Source organism: Mytilus californianus, unplaced genomic scaffold (assembly GCF_021869535.1).
Source record: "Mytilus californianus isolate M0D057914Y unplaced genomic scaffold, xbMytCali1.0.p SCAF_7, whole genome shotgun sequence".
In the NCBI taxonomy this organism is placed as follows: domain Eukaryota; kingdom Metazoa; phylum Mollusca; class Bivalvia; order Mytilida; family Mytilidae; genus Mytilus; species Mytilus californianus.
Genome location: NW_026262723.1, coordinates 99888751 through 99909102, shown reverse-complemented (window position 1 = coordinate 99909102; position 20352 = coordinate 99888751). Strand labels below are relative to the sequence as shown.

Genomic DNA, 20352 nt, shown 5'->3' with positions numbered 1-20352 from the left:
CGGAAGTTTTCGTCTGCATGCCACGAATTTTGAAATAATAATGTATTTTGTGGTTGGGCCTGTTTTACTGTATTTGCCATTCGTTTTTATGTTCCTTTATATTTCACTGAACTATTTTGTGAAGGGAAAAAAGTCAGTTTGTATCGTTGTACTTGGTGATTTGGGAAGGAGCCCAAGAATGTTGTACCACTCCTCATCCTTTGCTAAAGAAGGCTTCCACGTTGATTTGGTTGGTTACGGCGGTGAGTTTGCAAGATTACATGTTCATTTTGGTTTGATAATCTCCGAATTGAATATGTGTTCGTGGCTTAGTGGCTTAGATCTCCTTATTTTTATATTATAGAAATTTCCAAACCTATTAAATGCTATGGCGGGTATGGATAGGGATTTAAGATTATGGGGGTTCAATTGTCATGATTGTATATTTTAAAAATAGATTTGGGTTAAAATGTGAAGTCATAAGCCTAGCTGTGTATTGCTTACCAAGGATTTGGACAACTATTCAACTTTATGGTGTTACATGTACTTTGAAACCTGTATGAATTCACCATTCTTTCTAACTATCTTACACTGCATAAATTACTCTCCACACACTTTCATCAAACAAACTACATGTATTAAGATAAATTATTTTAGCAATCAGAAAATAATTCTTCCAAAAAAAAAATCTAGTTATTTTTAAATTAGAAATTTCCAATAGACAACTTTCGAGTTCGTTGCATTTCCGTCAAATACTTTGGTTTTAGTGGACATCATTTGTGCGTTTAGGGGCGTCGTCACTTCTGTTCCTATGTTGAGCGATTGATTGAAAAAATGATAATGCTATATTGCACGAATTGCAAATTAAATTCTTATAATTGTTATTCAGCACTGCTATCATTAGGGAATTGTGATTAAGTACCTAAGGAACAAATATTATTTCTAGTTTATCTTGCATAATGATGATCACAAAGACGCTTGGTGAACTTTAATAGAGCAGGGATACAGGCAATACCCTCTATCTGGTAAATGACGTCATAAAGGCGAGCATAATTGACGAACTTTTCCGGTGAAGGACATACCTCGAAAGTGGTCTTTTGTACTTAGCTACTGTCCCAGAAAGCGTATAAACTTTTAAATCAGTAAATTACTGTTTTTTGATAAAAGAAATCTTTACATGTGCTTTGAATAAGCACTACTTAGTGGAACACAAAATTTAAATCTACTTATATTATACATTTTAAAACTACTGTAGAGTAAATTTTCTCAATCAAAATTAAATTTCAAAAGATTCCCAGATGTAAATTAAATCTGTAAGAAAGTTTTTTTTTACACAAGATCATATCTAAGGGGGAAACATTCACAGAAACTCTGCAAGTTATTTCTGTTATCACATGACAATTACAAACATACTATATAAATAAATGATGCTTTATTTCAGGATCTAAACTGCCTGATTCTATTAGAAGAAACAACGACATTAGAAAGTATTTATTGCCAGATGTCCCTGCTTGTGTAAAATGTAAATATATTTTTTTTATTGCCCCTACTGCAATGCAGAGAAGGTGACATAGAAATATCAGGCATTAGTCGATCTGGACTTGTAAGCACTGATAATAAAATTGAGAATGGAAATGGGGAATGTGTCAAAGAGACAACAACCCTACCAAAGAGCAGCTCAAGGCCACCAAAGGGTCTTCAACACAGCGAGAAAATCCCGCACTCGGAGGCGGGCTTCAGCTGGCATACATTTCTTGCTCCTTTTTTTTTTACATTTATTGGTGTTGTTGGCAGATCTTTAATAGTGTATATTGAAATTACTTTTGAGGACCTTCCATTTTCCTTGATTGCATCAACTTTTGTTGAATGTGTGTCATCATTTACAGAGTAAGTGCTTTAGGACCATATTTTGATACACAGGCAGACAGGGAAAGTGCATATTGAATTGTGATAAGTAGAAATGACAAATCATTTTTATTTTTATTTTGACATTAGAACATGGAGTAAACTATAAATTTCAGTCTTAAAGTTGAAAATTCAAGTTATGTTGATTGCTTTCCTTGCTTTTTTCATTGATTGTATTAAATGTGAACAGCTGTGAAAAAGTTTCAAGTAAAATGGAGTACTATATTTTAATATAAAAATGACTACCTGTCTTAACAAATAAAACAATGCAATCTTATATTTAGAAACAAAATATACTTTAGAATTTATAAACTTATAAAACAATGGGATCTTCTTAATCATAAGAGCTAGCTATATATGCTTAATCAATGTTGCCTCTCAATTTCAGATTGTCCTCAACTTCTGGTATTCATATTGAAAGTAATATTTCAAAGCGTAACACTTGGTGTAACAATGTTATTTTCACCAAAAGCAGGCTTCATAATGATACAGGTGGGTACAACATAAAATACGGGTACAAAGTTTAAAAAATTAACATCTGTCAGAAGACATGTACGTAACTTCACTTGGTCACAGTATTCTCTGAGCTGACTATTCTTTGCTCTTTCTCCTATATGCAACATGCTTCAGTGGAAAGCAGAAGAATTGATTTTTAAGTTTTAAGCTTAACTTTCCAAATCTTCCTGTGCTGAAAGGGATAATGCTTCCAGGAGATCAAGCTGTGTCAAATTGATGTTTGTCTTCTATATGTAGATATGTAAAATTTTGTCACATTTTCCTCAGCAACTGGAAATCAAAGTTTCTTGATATTTTAAACAAATGTTCATTAGAACAAGCTATACTATTTGATGAATTACAAACGAAAGTGAACCAACGCCTGGTGAGTCTGTAGTGAGTTAGAGTCCCTGAAGTGGATACCTCGGGTATGCAGGGTAGGCACCTGATGACGGTGCCCTAGGCACCGAAACATGTCGATCAATAAATTTTCTGCAGCAGTCCCTCCAGTGTTGTTGTTATAAGACTTTCTACATTATTTGATGAATTGTTAGATTTATTGCTAGTGTTCAAATTATACTTTAAACTGGACCATAATATATTGTTAGTATACTATTCCCAGCTTTTAGTCAATACAGGGTATTATTTGTTACCAGTAGCTTACAGTTCAGTCTGTGTTATTTTATTTTATTTGTGTAATTAAAAAAAAACATAGAATAATTGTCAGCTACAGTCGCCTCAACAATTAAAGAATTAATACATGGAAATCCTAGGCAAACCACAAAAAAATTGCAACCGTAGCTAAACTTTAGACTTTTGGAAGGTATCTAAGATTGTTTCATCTTTGCGACACTTCGTGTAAGACTTTAGGAAGGTATCTTAAGTTTGCTTCTTCTTTACTAACTACCTGTAAGACTTTTGGAAGGTATCTAGGTGATTTTGTTTTTAAAATTTATATGTTCCCGAGGTTAAATATGAACCCAATTTATTTTTTGGACAGATGAAATGAATTTGTTTGGTTGGACAATTTTAATGACAAGATGGATAAAGGAGAGACAAATAATTTTACTATTTTGCAGGTCATCAAATGTTCATGCATTATGTATACAGTTGTGCATCTCAACAAATTTAAGCTTTGTCAATTGTTCAACAGGAGTTGAATATTTTTGAATCATAATTCATTTGAAATGGTTAATCTACTGTTGGTACATGTAGTCATAATTGCTAAATAAAAATAAGAAGATGTAGTATGATTGCCAATGAGACCAACTTTCCACCAGAGACCAAATGACATAGAAGTTAGCAACTATAGGTCACCGTATGGCACACAGTGAGCAAATTTCAAAACCCGTACTGCATAGTAAGCCAAAAAAGGCTCCGAAAGGACAAATATAAAACAATTCAAATGCGAAAAAATTAACGGCCTGATTTATGTACGAAACAATAAACCAAAAAAACAATGACAACCACTGAATTACATGCTCCTGAGTTGGGACAAACACATAAAGAATGTGGCAGAGTTAAAACATGTTTGTATGTGTTCATTGGTCATTGATGGTGAGACTAAGGAGTACTGTTTTCATCATTAGCAGAGGCATTGTCAACGATTGTTTTATAGTTTGTGATTAGGTCTGTTTAAGATGAACCACTAATGGTAAGTCAATGATTTTGGTATGAGGTTATAGAAGCATTATTTGTCCTCGTCCCCTCAGACTTTTGCTTAGTTTACATGTTAAAGGTTGTGATTAGGATAGTTTAAGGGGGAACCACTAAAGATAAGACAATGATATAAGGTAAGCAGTTGTATTAGCATTGACATTTCTCATTTCCACGAGATTGTTTTTCCCTGGACCTTCAGTCATGGTTTATTGATAGTTTACATGGTAAAGTATTGCCATTTTAATTCAACATTTGCAATTTACCATCAAAGTAACATACAGGAGAGGCATATCTCGGTGTCTGTATCTATGTAATCATGCTTTTAATGAACTGAAAACTAGAACTACACTATCACTGGATTTTTTTTTATCTAAAAGATACAGTAGTTAATATATATTAGGTTAATGCCAATTTTTTAATGATTTGAACTGAAAGCATGTGAAATATTCAACTTACAGAATCCACCATGTATTCCTACATTGGCAGTTTGCTGGCTTGTTTGTTGGCTAAGAGGAAGTAAATTAGTGATAGATTGGCATAACTATGGATACACAATCCTTAGCTTAGGGGTGGGTAAACAGCATACACTGGTCAAAATTGCAAATTGGTAAATATATTTCGATCATTTCACTAATATACTACTGTAAATTCCGAAATTATTGCGTGCATTTATTATTGCGATTTTGTCATTTTAGACTAAAATGCGATTTTAATTTTTGCGATGTTGAGAAAAATCATGTTTAATTCATATAAAAAATTTCAAAACGCGAGTTTAAATTATTGTGATTATAACCCTGTCGCATTTTTCGCAATAATAAAAACATCGCAATAATTTCTGAATTTACAGTATATATTTTTTGACATATGATTTCAGACATTTAAAGATGATTTTCTTGTATGCTTTCTACTGTTTAGCACATTTGAATGGAATTTTTGTAGTGTTGTTTTCAGTCAGTTACAGACCCTGTATTAGTTTCAATATGATTTACCTATATTTGACCCAGAGGTTAGGTGGTACAAAAGGTATTTAATCTGCCTTGTTGGCAAAAATAGATAATTAATAAATATATTACTCAATATTAAGTGATACTTGATTGTTTTGAAATGCAAGGACACCTTGTGTCACTTTTATCAAGTGTAGTTCTAAAAAGGGTTTAAATTTATTTTTAAATTCTAACAGTTGTAAATGACACATGGATTTCACGTTTTAATGATCACTGTTAAGTAGCTTTACTGAATAAATGCTACCCACCAAACACCATGTATACAAATCAGAAACTGTTGAGGGATTAGAATCCAGAGGTGCAATTAATAAAAAGTTTGTAACAATGGATAAGTAAAATCTGGATCTGATTCCCACAGAGGAATTATGCTCCGTGGGAATCAGATTCAGATTTTACCTACCTACTATTAAAAACTTTTCATTAATTGCTCCTCTGGATTCAGATCCCTCCACGGATTTCAAATCGGGATACCCGGTTTGACCCACCACTCCTGTTCAAATATTTTTCTAAGTGTTATTCCAAAAGAAGCTTTGATGTATTTTGCCTCATCAATTGGTTTAAATGATTTATTTATTTTGTTTAATTTTGATGTAACAGTATTATATTGTGAATAATATAAAGAACATTGAAAATTACTTTAAAAACGAAGTATGTATTTTTAAACCTTTTACACTTCAAACCAAGCTTTGTAAAAAATATTTAAGGTTGTTACCAGAGTCAGAAGGACTATCTCAACTGCAACAATTATTTTGGAAACTAAACAAACAGCTATAATCTGTCTGCAGTGTAAACAAATTGTTAAAAATTGTGATTACTTTACACAGGGACCACAAATCTCTGTGTTAATAATTTATTATATATTTTTCATTTGAAATTATTTTTATATATATTTTAGGTATGAATTCTATTTTGGGAAATTTTCTGCAATTAATTTTTGTGTGACCAATGCAATGAGAGCAGATTTGAGTTCATTAGGAATAAGGTGAGTTTATAAATTTATGAATTAGGAATAATGATAAAAGAAGATCATCTTTAAGTTACTCATTCATAATTAGAAGGAGTGAGCTCAGTGGTTGGGTAATCTTAGTCATTTTGCCTGTATATATTCTGTATATCACTATTTATGTAAGGACTTAGTCACCTTCTAGTTATATGAAAAAAATACAAGTATCAAGTCGACCCACTGCCATGTGTCTGTCCTCCTCAAATAGTAAGGATCACAGTGAATTTTAATTCATAAATACATAGCTGACTTAGTCATTTTTGATTTAGGTTGGAAATAGGGTTGATTCATGTTAACTTTTAGATTTCTGGGGATGATTAAAAAAACATCCAGTCTGTATTAAACTCTTATGGTCAAATATTTATCATTGAAGATTTTGTTGTCCAAATTTATGAATGGTCAACCCAATTGTTGCAGGGGTACAATAGCAAGACTAACTTGTAAATAATGTCATAAAAGTTAATGCATTCACTCTCCATTGTAGATTTTTTCAGAAATAACAGGAGAGATTTCTAGTGTTATAAAACGCAAATGAAAAAAAAACCCTTGTATAAAATTATGTTTCACGAAATGTAGACAAGAATGTTTGAGACTACAGAACTCTTCCAAGTTGTTTTGTTAAAACCTATTATTGCAAATTTTTCTTTGAAATTTTTTTGTGATAATTTTCCATATCACGCCACTTAAGTAATATTGGATTTTCTCAGTTGAGTAGAAAGAGAATGTATGACGTCATGATCCTACATCGTCGACGCTGCCTAGGAAAATAGCAATAAACAGATCATCACTGGTCTTTCAAACTCGAGGATGTTTCTTGGCTACTTTCATCTCAGGCTTGTCACCCTTCGATGAGATCATAGAAAAACCATCGATAATGTATAATTATATATATAAGACCTCATGCTACTCTAATACAAAGATAATGAGTGTATACAAGTTATGAATGAATTCAGCAGGGACAATCAAATATCTTACGTCAACGCTACATTAGTAGAAAAATAACGTGAAGAGACATCAGCAATCCCTGACATTGTTCCTTACTTGGCAATTAAACTGTCAGGGAAAGGGAAGATTGGCTTTAGACTGTATGAATAAGTAAATTTGGTATGATTGCCAATGATACAACTATCCAGCAGAGTCTTGAGTATTGAGGGGCGGAAGGACCTTTTTCAGGACATCATGATCAGGCCTTTATTTTCTATGGGAATTCGGGATTGGGCCTTTATTTTCACAGGAATTCAGGATTGACCCTTATGGGAACTCAGGAAATAGTGATTAATTTTTCTAGATCTGGGAAAGAATGCTATGTTTTTTCTGGAATGCGGGATGACACCCCCTCCTTCTGCCCCTCAGTATCGCATCTGATTATTTTCTATCTTCATTTCATTTTACAGAAATAAAAAGAATAAATTTGACACAAAATTGATATCTATTATTTATGATTGGGCAAAACTGATATCAGTCAATAATACGTATATACTTTTAGTAAGAAAACAAAATATTGCCCTTCAAATTAATTTAGAAAAAGGAAGAGGTTCATATAAGGAATTTTTTTCTTTCAAAAGAATTCTAAAGAAAAGTTTAACTTAGTTTTTATTTTGACTGAGGAAAGATTTGATAAATTTTGTTTACCAAGAAAATTCTAAAATCATAATCAACATTGATGAAGAATGTGTACTGTACATATGTGTTTGTGAGAGTTTGCTATAATATACAATGATTAATGAAGAATGTGTACTGTACATATGTGTTTGTGAGAGTGTGCTATAATATACAATGATTAATGAAGAATGTGTACTGTACATATGTGTTTGTGAGAGTGTGCTATAATATACAATGTCGTTAGAATCTGTTAATTTTATATTTCAGTGCCAATACTCTGTATGATAAAGCACCAGAAGAATTTAAGAAAACACAAGTTGAAGATAAACATGAGCTGCTTCTTAAACTATCAGAGAAATATGATCTCTTTGTGCCAGATAAAAAGTAAGAAAAAATAAAAATATTTGGTATTTGTTGGTCCCAGTTTTCATGGTTAATGGGTCTTTCAATAATGATCTTTTCATTTCCCTGCCAAACATATATTTTGTGTTAATGTACAAATTGAACAAAGAAGTAATAGAGGATTGATATTTAATCAGTGGACACAACTATGATATTTGTAACAGTTCATACAAAAAATAGATAAACTTACAGTTTATGGAAGATTTACTCTAGTAAGTATGTAGTTGTGGCCCAGATGCAACCAGATCTGGTATATTGTTATGACAGGCATTGGGATAAGCTATAGTTTACAGTTTATGTAAGATTAACTCTAGTTAGTATGTAGTTGTGGCCCAGATGCAACCAGATCTGGTATATTGTTATGACAGGCGTGGGGATTAGCTATAGTTTATGTCAATTTCTTATTCATTTATCATTTAAAATCTTAGTTATGAGCAATGCTGATATTAAAAGTGATGACACATATGTTTGTTGCAATTTATTATCGATGGAACAATACTATATAGGACATGATGTGCATTTTTTGTAGACATTGTGCAAACAAAATGCCATGAATTTATGATAATGACTTGCTGTTATATTGTTTTGTTGATACTTGCCCTTTCAGATCTGAAAAAGACACAGAAGAAACGGTATTGACAGTAAAACAGTCTGATGGGAAAATTGTTAACAGACAAGACAGACCTGCATTCTTAATAAGTAGTACCAGCTGGACAGGTAATATAAAATGTATTCATATCAAGCTTCATCAAAAACCTTATTTTATTTGTTAACGTCAGGATAAAGTTCAATTTTGAAGTAATTCATCTGTCAACAGTATCATCAGCTTTTGAAAAGAAAAATGAATAGTCGAGTTCAAAAGAAGTATATTTCTGATTGCAGGTTAAACATACCTGAAATAAAAGTAAACAAAGGTAATAAGGCAATTACATATTGAATGTTTGACTTATATTCCTAAAAAATAACTTGACCATCAGGCAGTTGGATATTCAGAGTATTATAAGCTTATTTTGTTTTCCTGGCAACACCATTTTTTTGGTTATATTGGATGCTTGTATATACACTGATTTTTTGCTAAAATCTATCATTATTCTGATGAACATTGAGTCATTGTTTTTTTTTTTTCTGTTACAATGAAATTGTGTCTCAAGCCATTGCTAAAATTTTACAATTTCTTAAAAATCCTTATTCCAGAAGATTACAATATGTGATGATTATTGGTAATATACATGTATATGTATTTTTTAAATGAATTTATAAGATGAAACAAGCCTCAAATTGTACCTTCAACTTCTTTTACTAACAGATTAGAAAAACATGACAGGTTATGGATACTTGAATTGTAGCTAAGTAAAATTTATTTACAAAATTTGAATTGAAATGGACTTTATACATCTTTACTTTATTTATAATTATCTTCAAATGGATATTTATATATTTTTAGAAGATGAGGATTTTGGAGTTTTACTACAAACTTTGCATGGTCAGTACATTTAAATCTGAAACTAGATAATATTATATAAATTTTAGTTAATAGAATCTTTCAATTGAAAATGAAGTTAATTTTTAGCTCACCTGGCCTGAAGGGCCAAGTGAGTTTTTCTCATCACTTGGGGTCCGTCGTCCGTCGTCGTTAGCTTTTTACAAAAATCTTCTCCTCTGAAACCACTGGGCCAAATTTAACCAAACTTGGCCACAATCATCATTAGGGTATCTAGTTTAAAAAATGTGTAAGATGACCCCGCCAACCAACCAAGATGGCCGCCATGGCTAAAAATAGAACAATGGGGTAAAATGTAGATTTTGGCTTATATCTCTGAAACCAAAGCATTTAGAGTAAATCTGATAAGGGTGAAACTGAATATCAGATCAAGATCTATCTGCCCTGAAATTTTCAGACAAATCTGACAACCTGTTGTTGGGTTGCTGCCCCTGAATTGGTAATTTTAAGGAAATTTTGCAGTTTTTGGTTATTATCTTGAATTTTATTATAGATAGGGATAAACTGTAAACAGCAATAATGTTCAGCAAAGTAAGATCTACAAATAAGTTGTCATGATCAAAATTATCAGTTGACACCTTTAGGAGTTATTGCCCTTAATAGTCAATTTTTAACAATTTTTTGTAAATTTTTGTAATCTTTTACAAAAATCTTCTTCTCTGAAACTACTGAGACAAATTTAACCATACTTGGCCATAATTATTTTTTGGGTATCTAGTTTAAAAAATTTGTCCGATGACCCCGCCTTCCAACCATCATGGCCAACTTGGTTAAAAATAGAACATAGGGGTAAAATGCAGTTTTTGGTTTATATCTCTGAAACTAAAGCATTTAGAGCAAATCTGACAGGCGGCAAAAATGTTCATCAGATTTAGATTTATCTGCCCTGAAATTTTCAGACGAATCCAACAACCCGTTGTTGGGTTGCTGCCCCTGAGTTAGTAATTTTACAAAAATTTTGCAGTTTTTTGTTATTATCTTAGATATCATTATAATATCTAATATCTAATACTATTAATTATGATTTTAACCTTATTTTACATGGTTTCCAAAGCATCAGTAAATACAGGTGAGCGACACAGGCTCTTGAGAGCCTCTAGTTGTTGTTGCTTTCCTTTAATTTTTATTTTATTGTAATAATTAAACCATTTTTGAAATGGTTTTCAGCCACTGCCCTTCCTCATTTTTTCAAGATTTAAAATTTAAATTTTAGCCAAAATAGAGATAATTCATTCATTTATTGTATTTTTCTTTCTTACAGAGTATGAGATAGCAGCAAATACAAAGGAAAACAAACTGCCAGATGTTGTGTGTGTCATTACAGGTATGTTGTATACATGTCCTTTTTCTTGCTGCAGATTTTATGAAAAATACCTTAAGCATTGATCAACTATATAGATGACTGGTCACATTAGCAATCTATATTTATTGATTAGCTAGTATATGATCTACACAACAGTTTACTGAAAAAAAATTTCAACCTCATACAAAATTGCTGCAATGGTGTTTTTTTGCTTTTAATGAAAAATATGCAAATATTTATTCTTTACCACATTTGGCATTGTTATTTGAGTAGCCTTTTTTCACCATCAGAAAGTTTGCCTCACAAGAATGTGTATATTAAGATCTTTTGGAAATAAAATAATGCTGTTCGAAATTAAAAACAATTTCAGTTCCATTTTCATATATGTCTTTCGCAAATAAGCAGGAAAATAGGAAAATGTAATGGTTTTTGTCTCGCCTTGACAAAGTCAAAAAGCGAGACATAGGTAGGCTGTTTCAGGCGGGGGCGTCAACAAGGTATAAGTTTGTGATTGGGTCAGTTTATGAATAACCACTTGTGGTAGGTCAATGATATTTGGTATTAGCATTTTCACATCACATTACATGTATAAGTTTGTGAATAGGTCAGTTAATGGGGAACCACTAGTGGTAGGTCAATTATATTTGGTATGCAGTTGTATTAGCATTGGCACATCTCATTTCCATGGAGATTGTTTGGCCTGCCTCCTCAGTCATGGTTTATTGACTTTGAAACTTTTGCTTAGTTTAAGGAAGGCAATATGACTATAGGAGGCTACCGTATTGACACGGTAGGATTTGGTATTCAATCAGGGGAGTCAACTACTGTGTCATTTTGTTGCATGGTATGCATGTGTATTAGCATTTGCACATCTCATTTCCATAGATATTGTTTGGCCATATACCTTCAGTCATGACTTCATTGACTTGGAATATTTTACATAACTTTTTGTTTTTTTTTGTGTTTTTTTTGCGGTGCATTTGTGTAATGGATGGATACCAAATATCCTTTGTTTTTCTATAACATGTTAAAGTATTGCTTTTTTAATTTCAACATTTGCATTTTACTATCAAAATAATAAAAAGGTGAAACATATCTCTGTGTTAACAGTTTATTTTCAATAACAATTGGCTTCAAGTAAATGCTATGAAAATTTGAAATAGAATCGCCATGGAACAGAATTTGAGTTTGTTTACACACTAATTAATACACTCCATTCAATTTGTTGAAGTCTTTTAGAATTTTATATTTTGTCTCCTTTATTCTAATTGTAACAATATGTTTCCTGGTTTTCCAACTTGCTAATTTATAACCAAATGAATGCTTTTCAAATTTGAACATTTTGTTAGTGATTGACAAATGGAGCTCTAGTTTCATATGGACAATTTTGACTTTTGCTGTTCTGGAGTTATGGTGTTTATTGATCGAAAATGGCACTTCTTGTTTTACCGAGCAAAAAACTTGAGAACTGTTCAACCAATGATTTAGAATTTAGATATGTTTTACTGATGACAAAATTGAGGTGAAGTTCAATATTGACAATTTTCATGTTTGCTCTTCAGGGTTATGGTCCTTGATTGGTTGGAAAATGGCATTTTCAATCATTATCGTGCAATAACCTGAGCAAAGTTCAACCAATAATTTTCAAATTTAAATATGTTGTTGGTGATAACAAAATTGAGATCAAGTTTGAAATTTTATCAGTCCATTATTTTTTTCTTTCTCTTTAAGGTATCTAAGTTACAAAACTGAAAATACTGATAGTGACTTCCTAAAAGAATAATAAAACACCTATCTCACCCTTGTGTTGTTAGTTGTTGTTTGTCTTTGTTAATCTGTCTATTTTTAGGAGGAATCAGGTTTTGGTGGTTGAAGTTGTCTGTTGTACTATGCTGAATTTTGGCAATTCCTGTTATTCCTAGTAATGAATTATTCCAAAGAATAAATAGATTATATTTCAGACTTTTAAGTAGATAATCTATACAAAAGATAATTTGTATTTTATAATTTTCTTTTTCAAGTTCATGTTTCTTCTTTTCATACATGGATTAAATAGGAAAAGGTCCACAGAAAGAATATTACAAAGAAAAGATAGAAAAAGCTGAGTGGAAACATGTAAAGATTTGTCTCCCCTGGTTGGAATCTGAAGATTATCCTATACTTCTAGGTAGATGTTATTACATATATGGAAATAATTTCTTAAGCTGACCTTTTTGTTGATAATAAAATGAATGAAATAAGTATTATACATATGTATTTTGTTTCTTATAAAAATACCATTTTGTCCGAACTCGGAAAAAAATAATGATGTGAGTTTGTCTCCATGTGTTGGACATTTTTATTATTGGTAATAAGATCGACAGATGCTAGTAAGCAAATAATTTTAACTGTCAATTTTTGATTTTTGTTATCTACAGAAATTTAATGAAGACAACAGATTCAATATCTGTTGCATAACTAGTGCTTATCGAGAATTAATGTTTGATATAGTATTTAAGCTATTCTTCATCTGTGTTACATTTACATATAACTATGATAATCTAATATTAACAAACTATCCTCTTCTATTACTTTTAACTACTAAGGGAAAATTGTATGACTTTTTATAACATTGTCATCATTGCTATTTGTTTATAACATCAGTGTGAGTTTTAAAACGAATTTAAAAAGAATTTATTTGCAAATGTTATATGTGAGAATTTCCAAACGATTATATAGGTACAGAAAAGATATATGATATATTTAGAAAATATAGTTTTTTGTTCAATACATCAAAATTTGTGGAACATTGTATTTTTACATTTAGATTAATGTTTCTTGTATTGATGTACTTATAGGATCAGCTGATTTAGGTATTTGTTTACACACATCATCCAGTGGGTTAGATCTACCTATGAAAGTTGTTGATATGTTTGGTTGTGGTGTACCTGTTTGTGCTATTGATTATAAATGGTGAGTTTGTATTTGTATGCACTCCAAAAAAAGTTTTGGAACTGATTGTTGCATTTTAGTTTAAGTTTGTCCTTTCATCACAAACAAGTTTTCTTCTCGATGATCCATCATATTTACTTTATCAGATATCTTCTTTTCTTGTATATGTACTACATATGCATTGATGATAAATTTCCGTTCCATTTTAGATACTGTTGAGGCTTTGTTAAACAAAAGTCTTGATATTTTAGGAAATAAATATTGCACTCCAACAGGTACAAATGTTGACAAATTGTCTTGTACTAGACAGTTCTACTTTAATTTTATGAAGAGTAGACTTGAAAATGTTAGTTATAGAATGAAAAAAAACAGCATTACTTAAGGTATGAATGAAAGCAAATTTAAGGTATATGTAAATGAGACTTGCTATTAGTAGATATGTTTTTTTTTTCATATTTTCATATGGATTAAAGGATCTGACCTAGTTTGACATTGATGATATCAATAAACGTATATTTTATGAAAATATAATATCAAAACAAATATCATAATCGGTAAACAATCAAACATATGTAAAAGTTTGTTGTTAAGAATCAGTCGGTTATGACATCCAGTTAAAAATCATTTTTTATATTTATCATATATATGTTATAAAATATGACAAATAAAAAGTTATTTTAATTCATCTTTTAGTTTGGAAATTAAATCAGAGATCTGATAAATAAATGTTCCTATTTCATGAATGTATTATTTATTTATTTTAGCAAATTCAGAAGATAAAATATAACTTAAAAAATATGCTTAATGTTTAATCAGGTTATCATTAACCCTATCTTGTTCACTAGTCAATTCAGTCCATAAGGACAAAGCTTGTATGGAACAAATGCATGTAATTCTAATGCAATTATGTTGTATCAATGGTTCTGATTGGATGACTGTAAGCGTAAAATTCTCTATCTCCTTGTCTGTAATTAAGAAAGCTGACATTTTGAATTGCGGAATGTATTGACATGTAATTTTTACAATAATAAGCAAAAAAACTCACATGTTGCACCTAGAAATCTTCTTTTTATCAAATTTTATTACATTCTGAAGCGGCCAAGAAGCCAGAAAACGCCCGGTGTTTACGTTTGATGCCGGAAGCATACCTATGACGTCACCTTTTTTAGGGGCCAAAGAAGATAACATCTTTTCGCGGAATTTTCTTTAATGAGAATTTTACACTGAAATAATGATTGAAATTGAATTATGTACTTGTTTTGCATTAGAATAGAGATAACTGTATTGTATTTGAAGCTTTATGGACGTCCATCGGTAGTTTTATGTCACAAATACCCGTTTACCTGTCTCCGCTAAGCGTCGCCAGGTAAACTAAATTTGCGATAGTAAAACTACCGATGGACGTCCGCAAAGCTTCAAATACAATACAGTTATCTCTTAATTCTAATCATGTTAGGGATTTAAGGAAGAAACTTTGAATGTCATTAGTTAGTTGTTAAGAGATACAACATTGATAATTATATTTTTGTTTTATTGAAGGATTAGTACTTGTATAGCAGAACAAAAAAAAATAGATAGAAAAAATAAGCCACCCCCCTCCCAAAAAAAAGCGACAAAAATGATAATGATGTTGGAATTTCATTATCTTTTGAAAAATAAAGATTTATGTTAGACTATTTTTTTGTTTTACAGTATATCAGAACTGGTTCAACATAATCATAATGGCTTAGTATTTAGTAATAGTAAACACTTGCTTCAGCAGATAAAGGTAATTATTTATTTCTATATCATTTGCAGGATTTTCCAAAAATGTTTGAATTAAAAAATGTGAAGGGGCAGGAGTGTTGTAATTTAAAATTTGATGGATGGTGATTGTTTTTGAGGATGCTACTTTAAAATAATGGACATAATTTATGCATAGCTGAGTGAAATAAAAAGTGTCTCCCCAATATATTTAAGTCTGGGAAAGCTCTTTCTGTTTTCATTCTAATTTATTAGTGCATAAACACCAAAATTTCAAAAGAGGCAACACTCACTGAAAATCAAAACTTTTATCTACTCGGGTATTTGTGGAATTTAATCTCCAGTTTTGTATTGTTTCTAGCTATTGTAGTTTCAATTCTAATGCTTGGGGTAACAATTTAATGCAAACAATTTAACCTGCATTAAAATCTCCAATAAAAAAAAGCTGCCATGAGTTATATCTTAAAACAATATTTAGGTTTGTTGTGTCTAGTCTTTACAATATTTTGAATGTATATCAGTCTATATATGACATTTAGTCTTGACACATTTTCATGCTCCAGTGGTTAGTTTTAAGTTAGAGTAAATCAGTTCATGTACAGGAAATGTAAAAATAAAAAGATTTTGTGTTATTGTCACTAAGACAACTATCCAATAAAAAGGACAAAGAGGTGAAGAATGATTGGCCACCATGTGGTCTTCAGCACTGAGCAAAAACTTTACCATTTAGTAAGCTATAACAATGATTGGCCACCTTATGGTCTTCAGCAGTAACAATGATTGGCCACCTTCTGGTCTTCAGCAGTAACAATGATTGGCCACCTTATGGTCTTCAGCAGTAACAATGATTGGCCACCTTATGGTCTTCAGCAGTGACAATGATTGGCCATCTTATGGTCTTCAGCAGTAACAATGATTGGCCTCCTTATGGTCTTCAGCAGTAACAATGATTGGCCACCTTATGGTCTTCATCAGTGACAATGATTGGCCTCCTTATGGTCTTCAGCAGTGACAATGATTGGCCACCTTATGGTCTTCAGCAGTAACAATGATTGGCCACCTTATGGTCTTCAGCAGTAACAATGATTGGCCACCTTATGGTCTTCAGCGATAACAATGATTGGCCACCTTATGGTCTTCAGCAGTAACAATGATTGGCCACCTTATGGTCTTCAGCAGTAACAATGATTGACCACCTTATGGTCTTCAGCAGTAACAATGATTGGCCACCTTATGGTCTTCAGCAGTGACAATGATTGGCCACATTATGGTATTCAGCAGTGACAATGATTGGCCACCTTATGGTCTTCAGCAGTGACAATGATTGACCACCTTATGGTCTTCAGCAGTAACAATGATTGGCCACCTTATGGTCTTCAGCAGTGACAATGATTGGCCACCTTATGGTCTTCAGCAGTGACAATGATTGGCCACCTAATGTTCTTCAGCAGTGACAATGATTGGCCATCTTATGGTCTTCAGCAGTGACAATAATTGGCCACCTTATGGTCTTCAGCAGTGACAATGATTGGCCATCTTATTGTCTTCAGCTATGACAATGATTGGCCACCTTATGGTCTTCAGCAGTGACAATGATTGGCCAACTTATGGTCTTCCGCAGTGACAATGATTAGCCACCTTATGGTCTTCACCAATGACAAATATTGGCCACCTTATGGTCTTCAGCAGTGAGCAAAAAACTAAACCATTTAGTAAGCTATAAAAGACCGGAGGATAACAAACAGTTCAAAAGAGGAAACCAACAACCTGATTTAGTCTTTAACTTAGTCTTTAGTTTTCTATGTTGTGTTTTGCGTACTATTGTTTGTCTGTTTGTCTTTTTCTTTTTTTAGCCATGGCATTGTCAGTTTATTTTCGACTTATGAGTTTTAATATCCCTCTGGTATCTTTCGCCTCTCTTTTATAATTCAACAAGAAACAAAAAACATTATGGCAGACAGCAACCAATGACAACCACTGAAATACAAGGCTCCTATACATATATTTATTTCATTGGAGGTTAAACCTGTTTGTTCAAAAATTGCATCAGATGAGACATTTTAGTATACATTGTATAAGCTCTTGTTCAATGGTTTTTTTTTGTGAAAATAGTATAAATAACCTAGTGAATAATTTATGATATATTTTTTCCAGATTCTATTAGATGACTTTTATACAGGCCAGAAAAGGTTGACAGAAATGAGAGAAAAGCTGGAAATATTCCAAGCTATCAGATGGCATGAATCATGGAAAAAGACTGTTTTACCTTTATTCACTAGTGAAAAACTGAAAGTGCACTGAAATCTGGTGTAAAACCATTTCACATATTGTGGTCTTATTGTTATCTGGTTTTAATACAGCAGTCTAACATTAAAACAAAAAACTGTACTTTTTTTCTTAAATTTTGAGAAAATGAGATTTAATTAAAATTAAACTTGTAGATTCTATTGCTCTCTTAGTGTTTCATATTGATCTAATATAACTAATCTAATGGCAGACTTTACACTGCTTTATATTTGATACTAACTAAGAGCTTATTATTTCAATGAATTTAGCGTACCTTTTGTGCCTATTAAGCTCTGTAAATTTGTAATTTTTTACCCCTCGATTTGAACTTGATGATTATGTATTTCTTAGAGTAAATTTCAAGTTTGTTTGTGTTAAACATGTAATCCATGATAATTGATACTCCAGAAACATGTATTTCATTGTTTGCAAATTAATTTATTATTTGTATCTGTGTCTCAAAACATTTTGCACATGGGGCCTTACCAGTCATGTCAGTTTTCTAGTTCGTATTGTGAAACATATATTTATTTCATTGGAGCAGTTCACTTGTACTTTTATCTGTTGTGATTTTATAAGACATTTGCCAGTATTGATATACCTATGCAATTCATGTTTAGGGAAGAAAGTGCAGCAGTGTATTGTATCCTTAAGGTATAATAAACAAGTAAATAAGAAACTTGAAATAATGTGAAATAAAACTATGCTTCCTTCCACCACGACTAAAAAAGCAAACATTACACTACAGTATTTTACTACAATTTATTCTATGTGGCTTTTAATGATCTAGTACAAATGTAATGCTTTATATGATTCTTGTCTCGCCTGCGACGAAAGTCGCAGTATGCAAGACATAGGTATTACTATCTGGAGGCGGATGCAGCAGCATAAACTATTTGTGTAAAGCTTTATATTTCAGAATGTAGAAGACCTGGATGCTTCAATCTGTTATGCAGATACCTTATATTACGATGTTTCCGTCAACCATATATCAATTCTCCTTGACCTCATTTTCATGGTTCATTGGTCAATGTTAAGTTTTTGTGTTTTGGTCTGGTTTTCAATTAGCATACGCAATAGGTCAACTATATTTGGTGTATAAAAAAATTGTAAGATGTATATGTCTGTCGGACACGATTTATCTGACCTTAACCTCATTGTCATAGATCTTTAAAAATGTTTAAGTTTCTGTAATGCTTTTAGTAAAACCTTTATCTTTAAGACTTTCAACATAAAATCAATGGTCAGTAAAGCAGGCGAGACATTTAAGCGTGTGCACTCTTGTTTTGTAAATTAGTATCATCTTAAAAAGTGATTTAGGAATTTCTTTTAATTTTTAACTTAAATGATTGACAGATTTTTTGTTAATCCTTTTATACATTGTATGTTTTTTTTAAATGTAAAAACTTTAAAAAAAACAACATACAAATTCTTTAAATTGTTTATATCATAATCAAAACTTAACTTTATATTTGCAATAATAAACAAAAAGCTTTGGTGCATATTTTCATTTAGCATTGAAAAAATGTAGACAAATGAGAGTGATTATACTGTGTTATTTATTTATGTGATGATGTTTTTTTGTGTAATGCAGTGGAACTGAATAAATGTTTTATATAAATGTCATGTTGATGTATTTATTTTCAAAAGCATTGAACAGTCCCACAGTAGGAAATACTTTGATGGAGGTTTCTGATTGTGCCTGTACTAACATAGCATAACTCAATAAGATTATCTATACCACCGCTCTGAAGGAGGAAGTTATTCTGTCTGTCCCATCATTTTTTTTTCTCAGGAACAACAAATCAGAGCTTCCTTAAATTTGGTTTCAAGCTTCATGTGAGTATGCCAAACTGTTTTACATCCATCAACCTCTTCGTTACTGAATTCTTATATATTCTTGCACACAATGGCCATGTATGAAATTTTTGTCAAATTTTTCTCTGGAACTAGACCTTCCTGAAATTTCATATGTAGTTTCATGTAAGCATGCTATACTGTTTGTTTTTACATCAATGGCTCATCAACTTCATATTTATCGAATACTTATTACGAAGGGTATCATTAGCTGCCAATCTCACAGAACACCTTGTTGTGGTAATGAGGACAAATTTTTAAAGATATTCATTTTCTGTTATTAAAATGCAATTTCTATATGTTGGATAAAGAAGTTTATGTAAAATAAACTACAATGGTTTCTTCTGACTCATATAAAAGGAAATAAAAAATATATACTTAATTTAAGGATAGATTCAATAAAATTACAAATTCAATTTTATGAATGAACTACCCCGGTTGACCTGGGGTCATTTGGAGTAAAACGTGTCATAGGACGTGACGTAAATATATTTGCTTTGTGATGTCAAATTTTTCCGGGAAAAAGTACCAATTGGAAGATCCTGTATAGTCAAATTTTTGTATACAGAAAACAACACCAACAAATTAACACACAAGACTACCGAAAAAATATTATAACCAACATCGGTTAAAGCTTTTCTAAGGAAAGTGATAGATTGGACTAGGTTTTATGGCACCACAC

At 31.6% G+C, this 20352-nt stretch overlaps 1 protein-coding gene across 1 annotated transcript; it reads left to right on the top strand.

Annotated features, from left to right (window-relative positions):
* The first annotated feature begins 6 nt into the window (after positions 1-6).
* LOC127707409 (chitobiosyldiphosphodolichol beta-mannosyltransferase-like) lies at positions 7-19439 on the top strand. Its single transcript, XM_052211898.1, has 13 exons — positions 7-242; positions 1421-1501; positions 2273-2376; positions 4497-4645; positions 5938-6024; positions 7915-8031; positions 8657-8766; positions 9494-9532; positions 10812-10874; positions 12910-13020; positions 13691-13805; positions 15477-15552; positions 17682-19439. Exons 1-13 carry the CDS (start codon positions 41-43, stop codon positions 17826-17828), a joined length of 1401 nt encoding a protein of 466 aa, XP_052067858.1. The 5' UTR covers positions 7-40; the 3' UTR covers positions 17829-19439.
* The last annotated feature ends 913 nt before the right edge of the window (positions 19440-20352 follow it).

Excerpts from the sequence above, each read along its gene's own strand:
- LOC127707409 (XM_052211898.1), top strand. The coding sequence starts at position 41 with ATGTATTTTGTGGTTGGGCCTGTTTTACTGTATTTGCCATTCGTTTTT. Across the intron at positions 1,502-2,272 it reads TGTCCCTGCTTGTGTAAAAT|ATTGTCCTCAACTTCTGGTA; the intron begins GTAAATATATTT and ends TCTCAATTTCAG. Across the intron at positions 15,553-17,681 it reads ACTTGCTTCAGCAGATAAAG|ATTCTATTAGATGACTTTTA; the intron begins GTAATTATTTAT and ends TATTTTTTCCAG.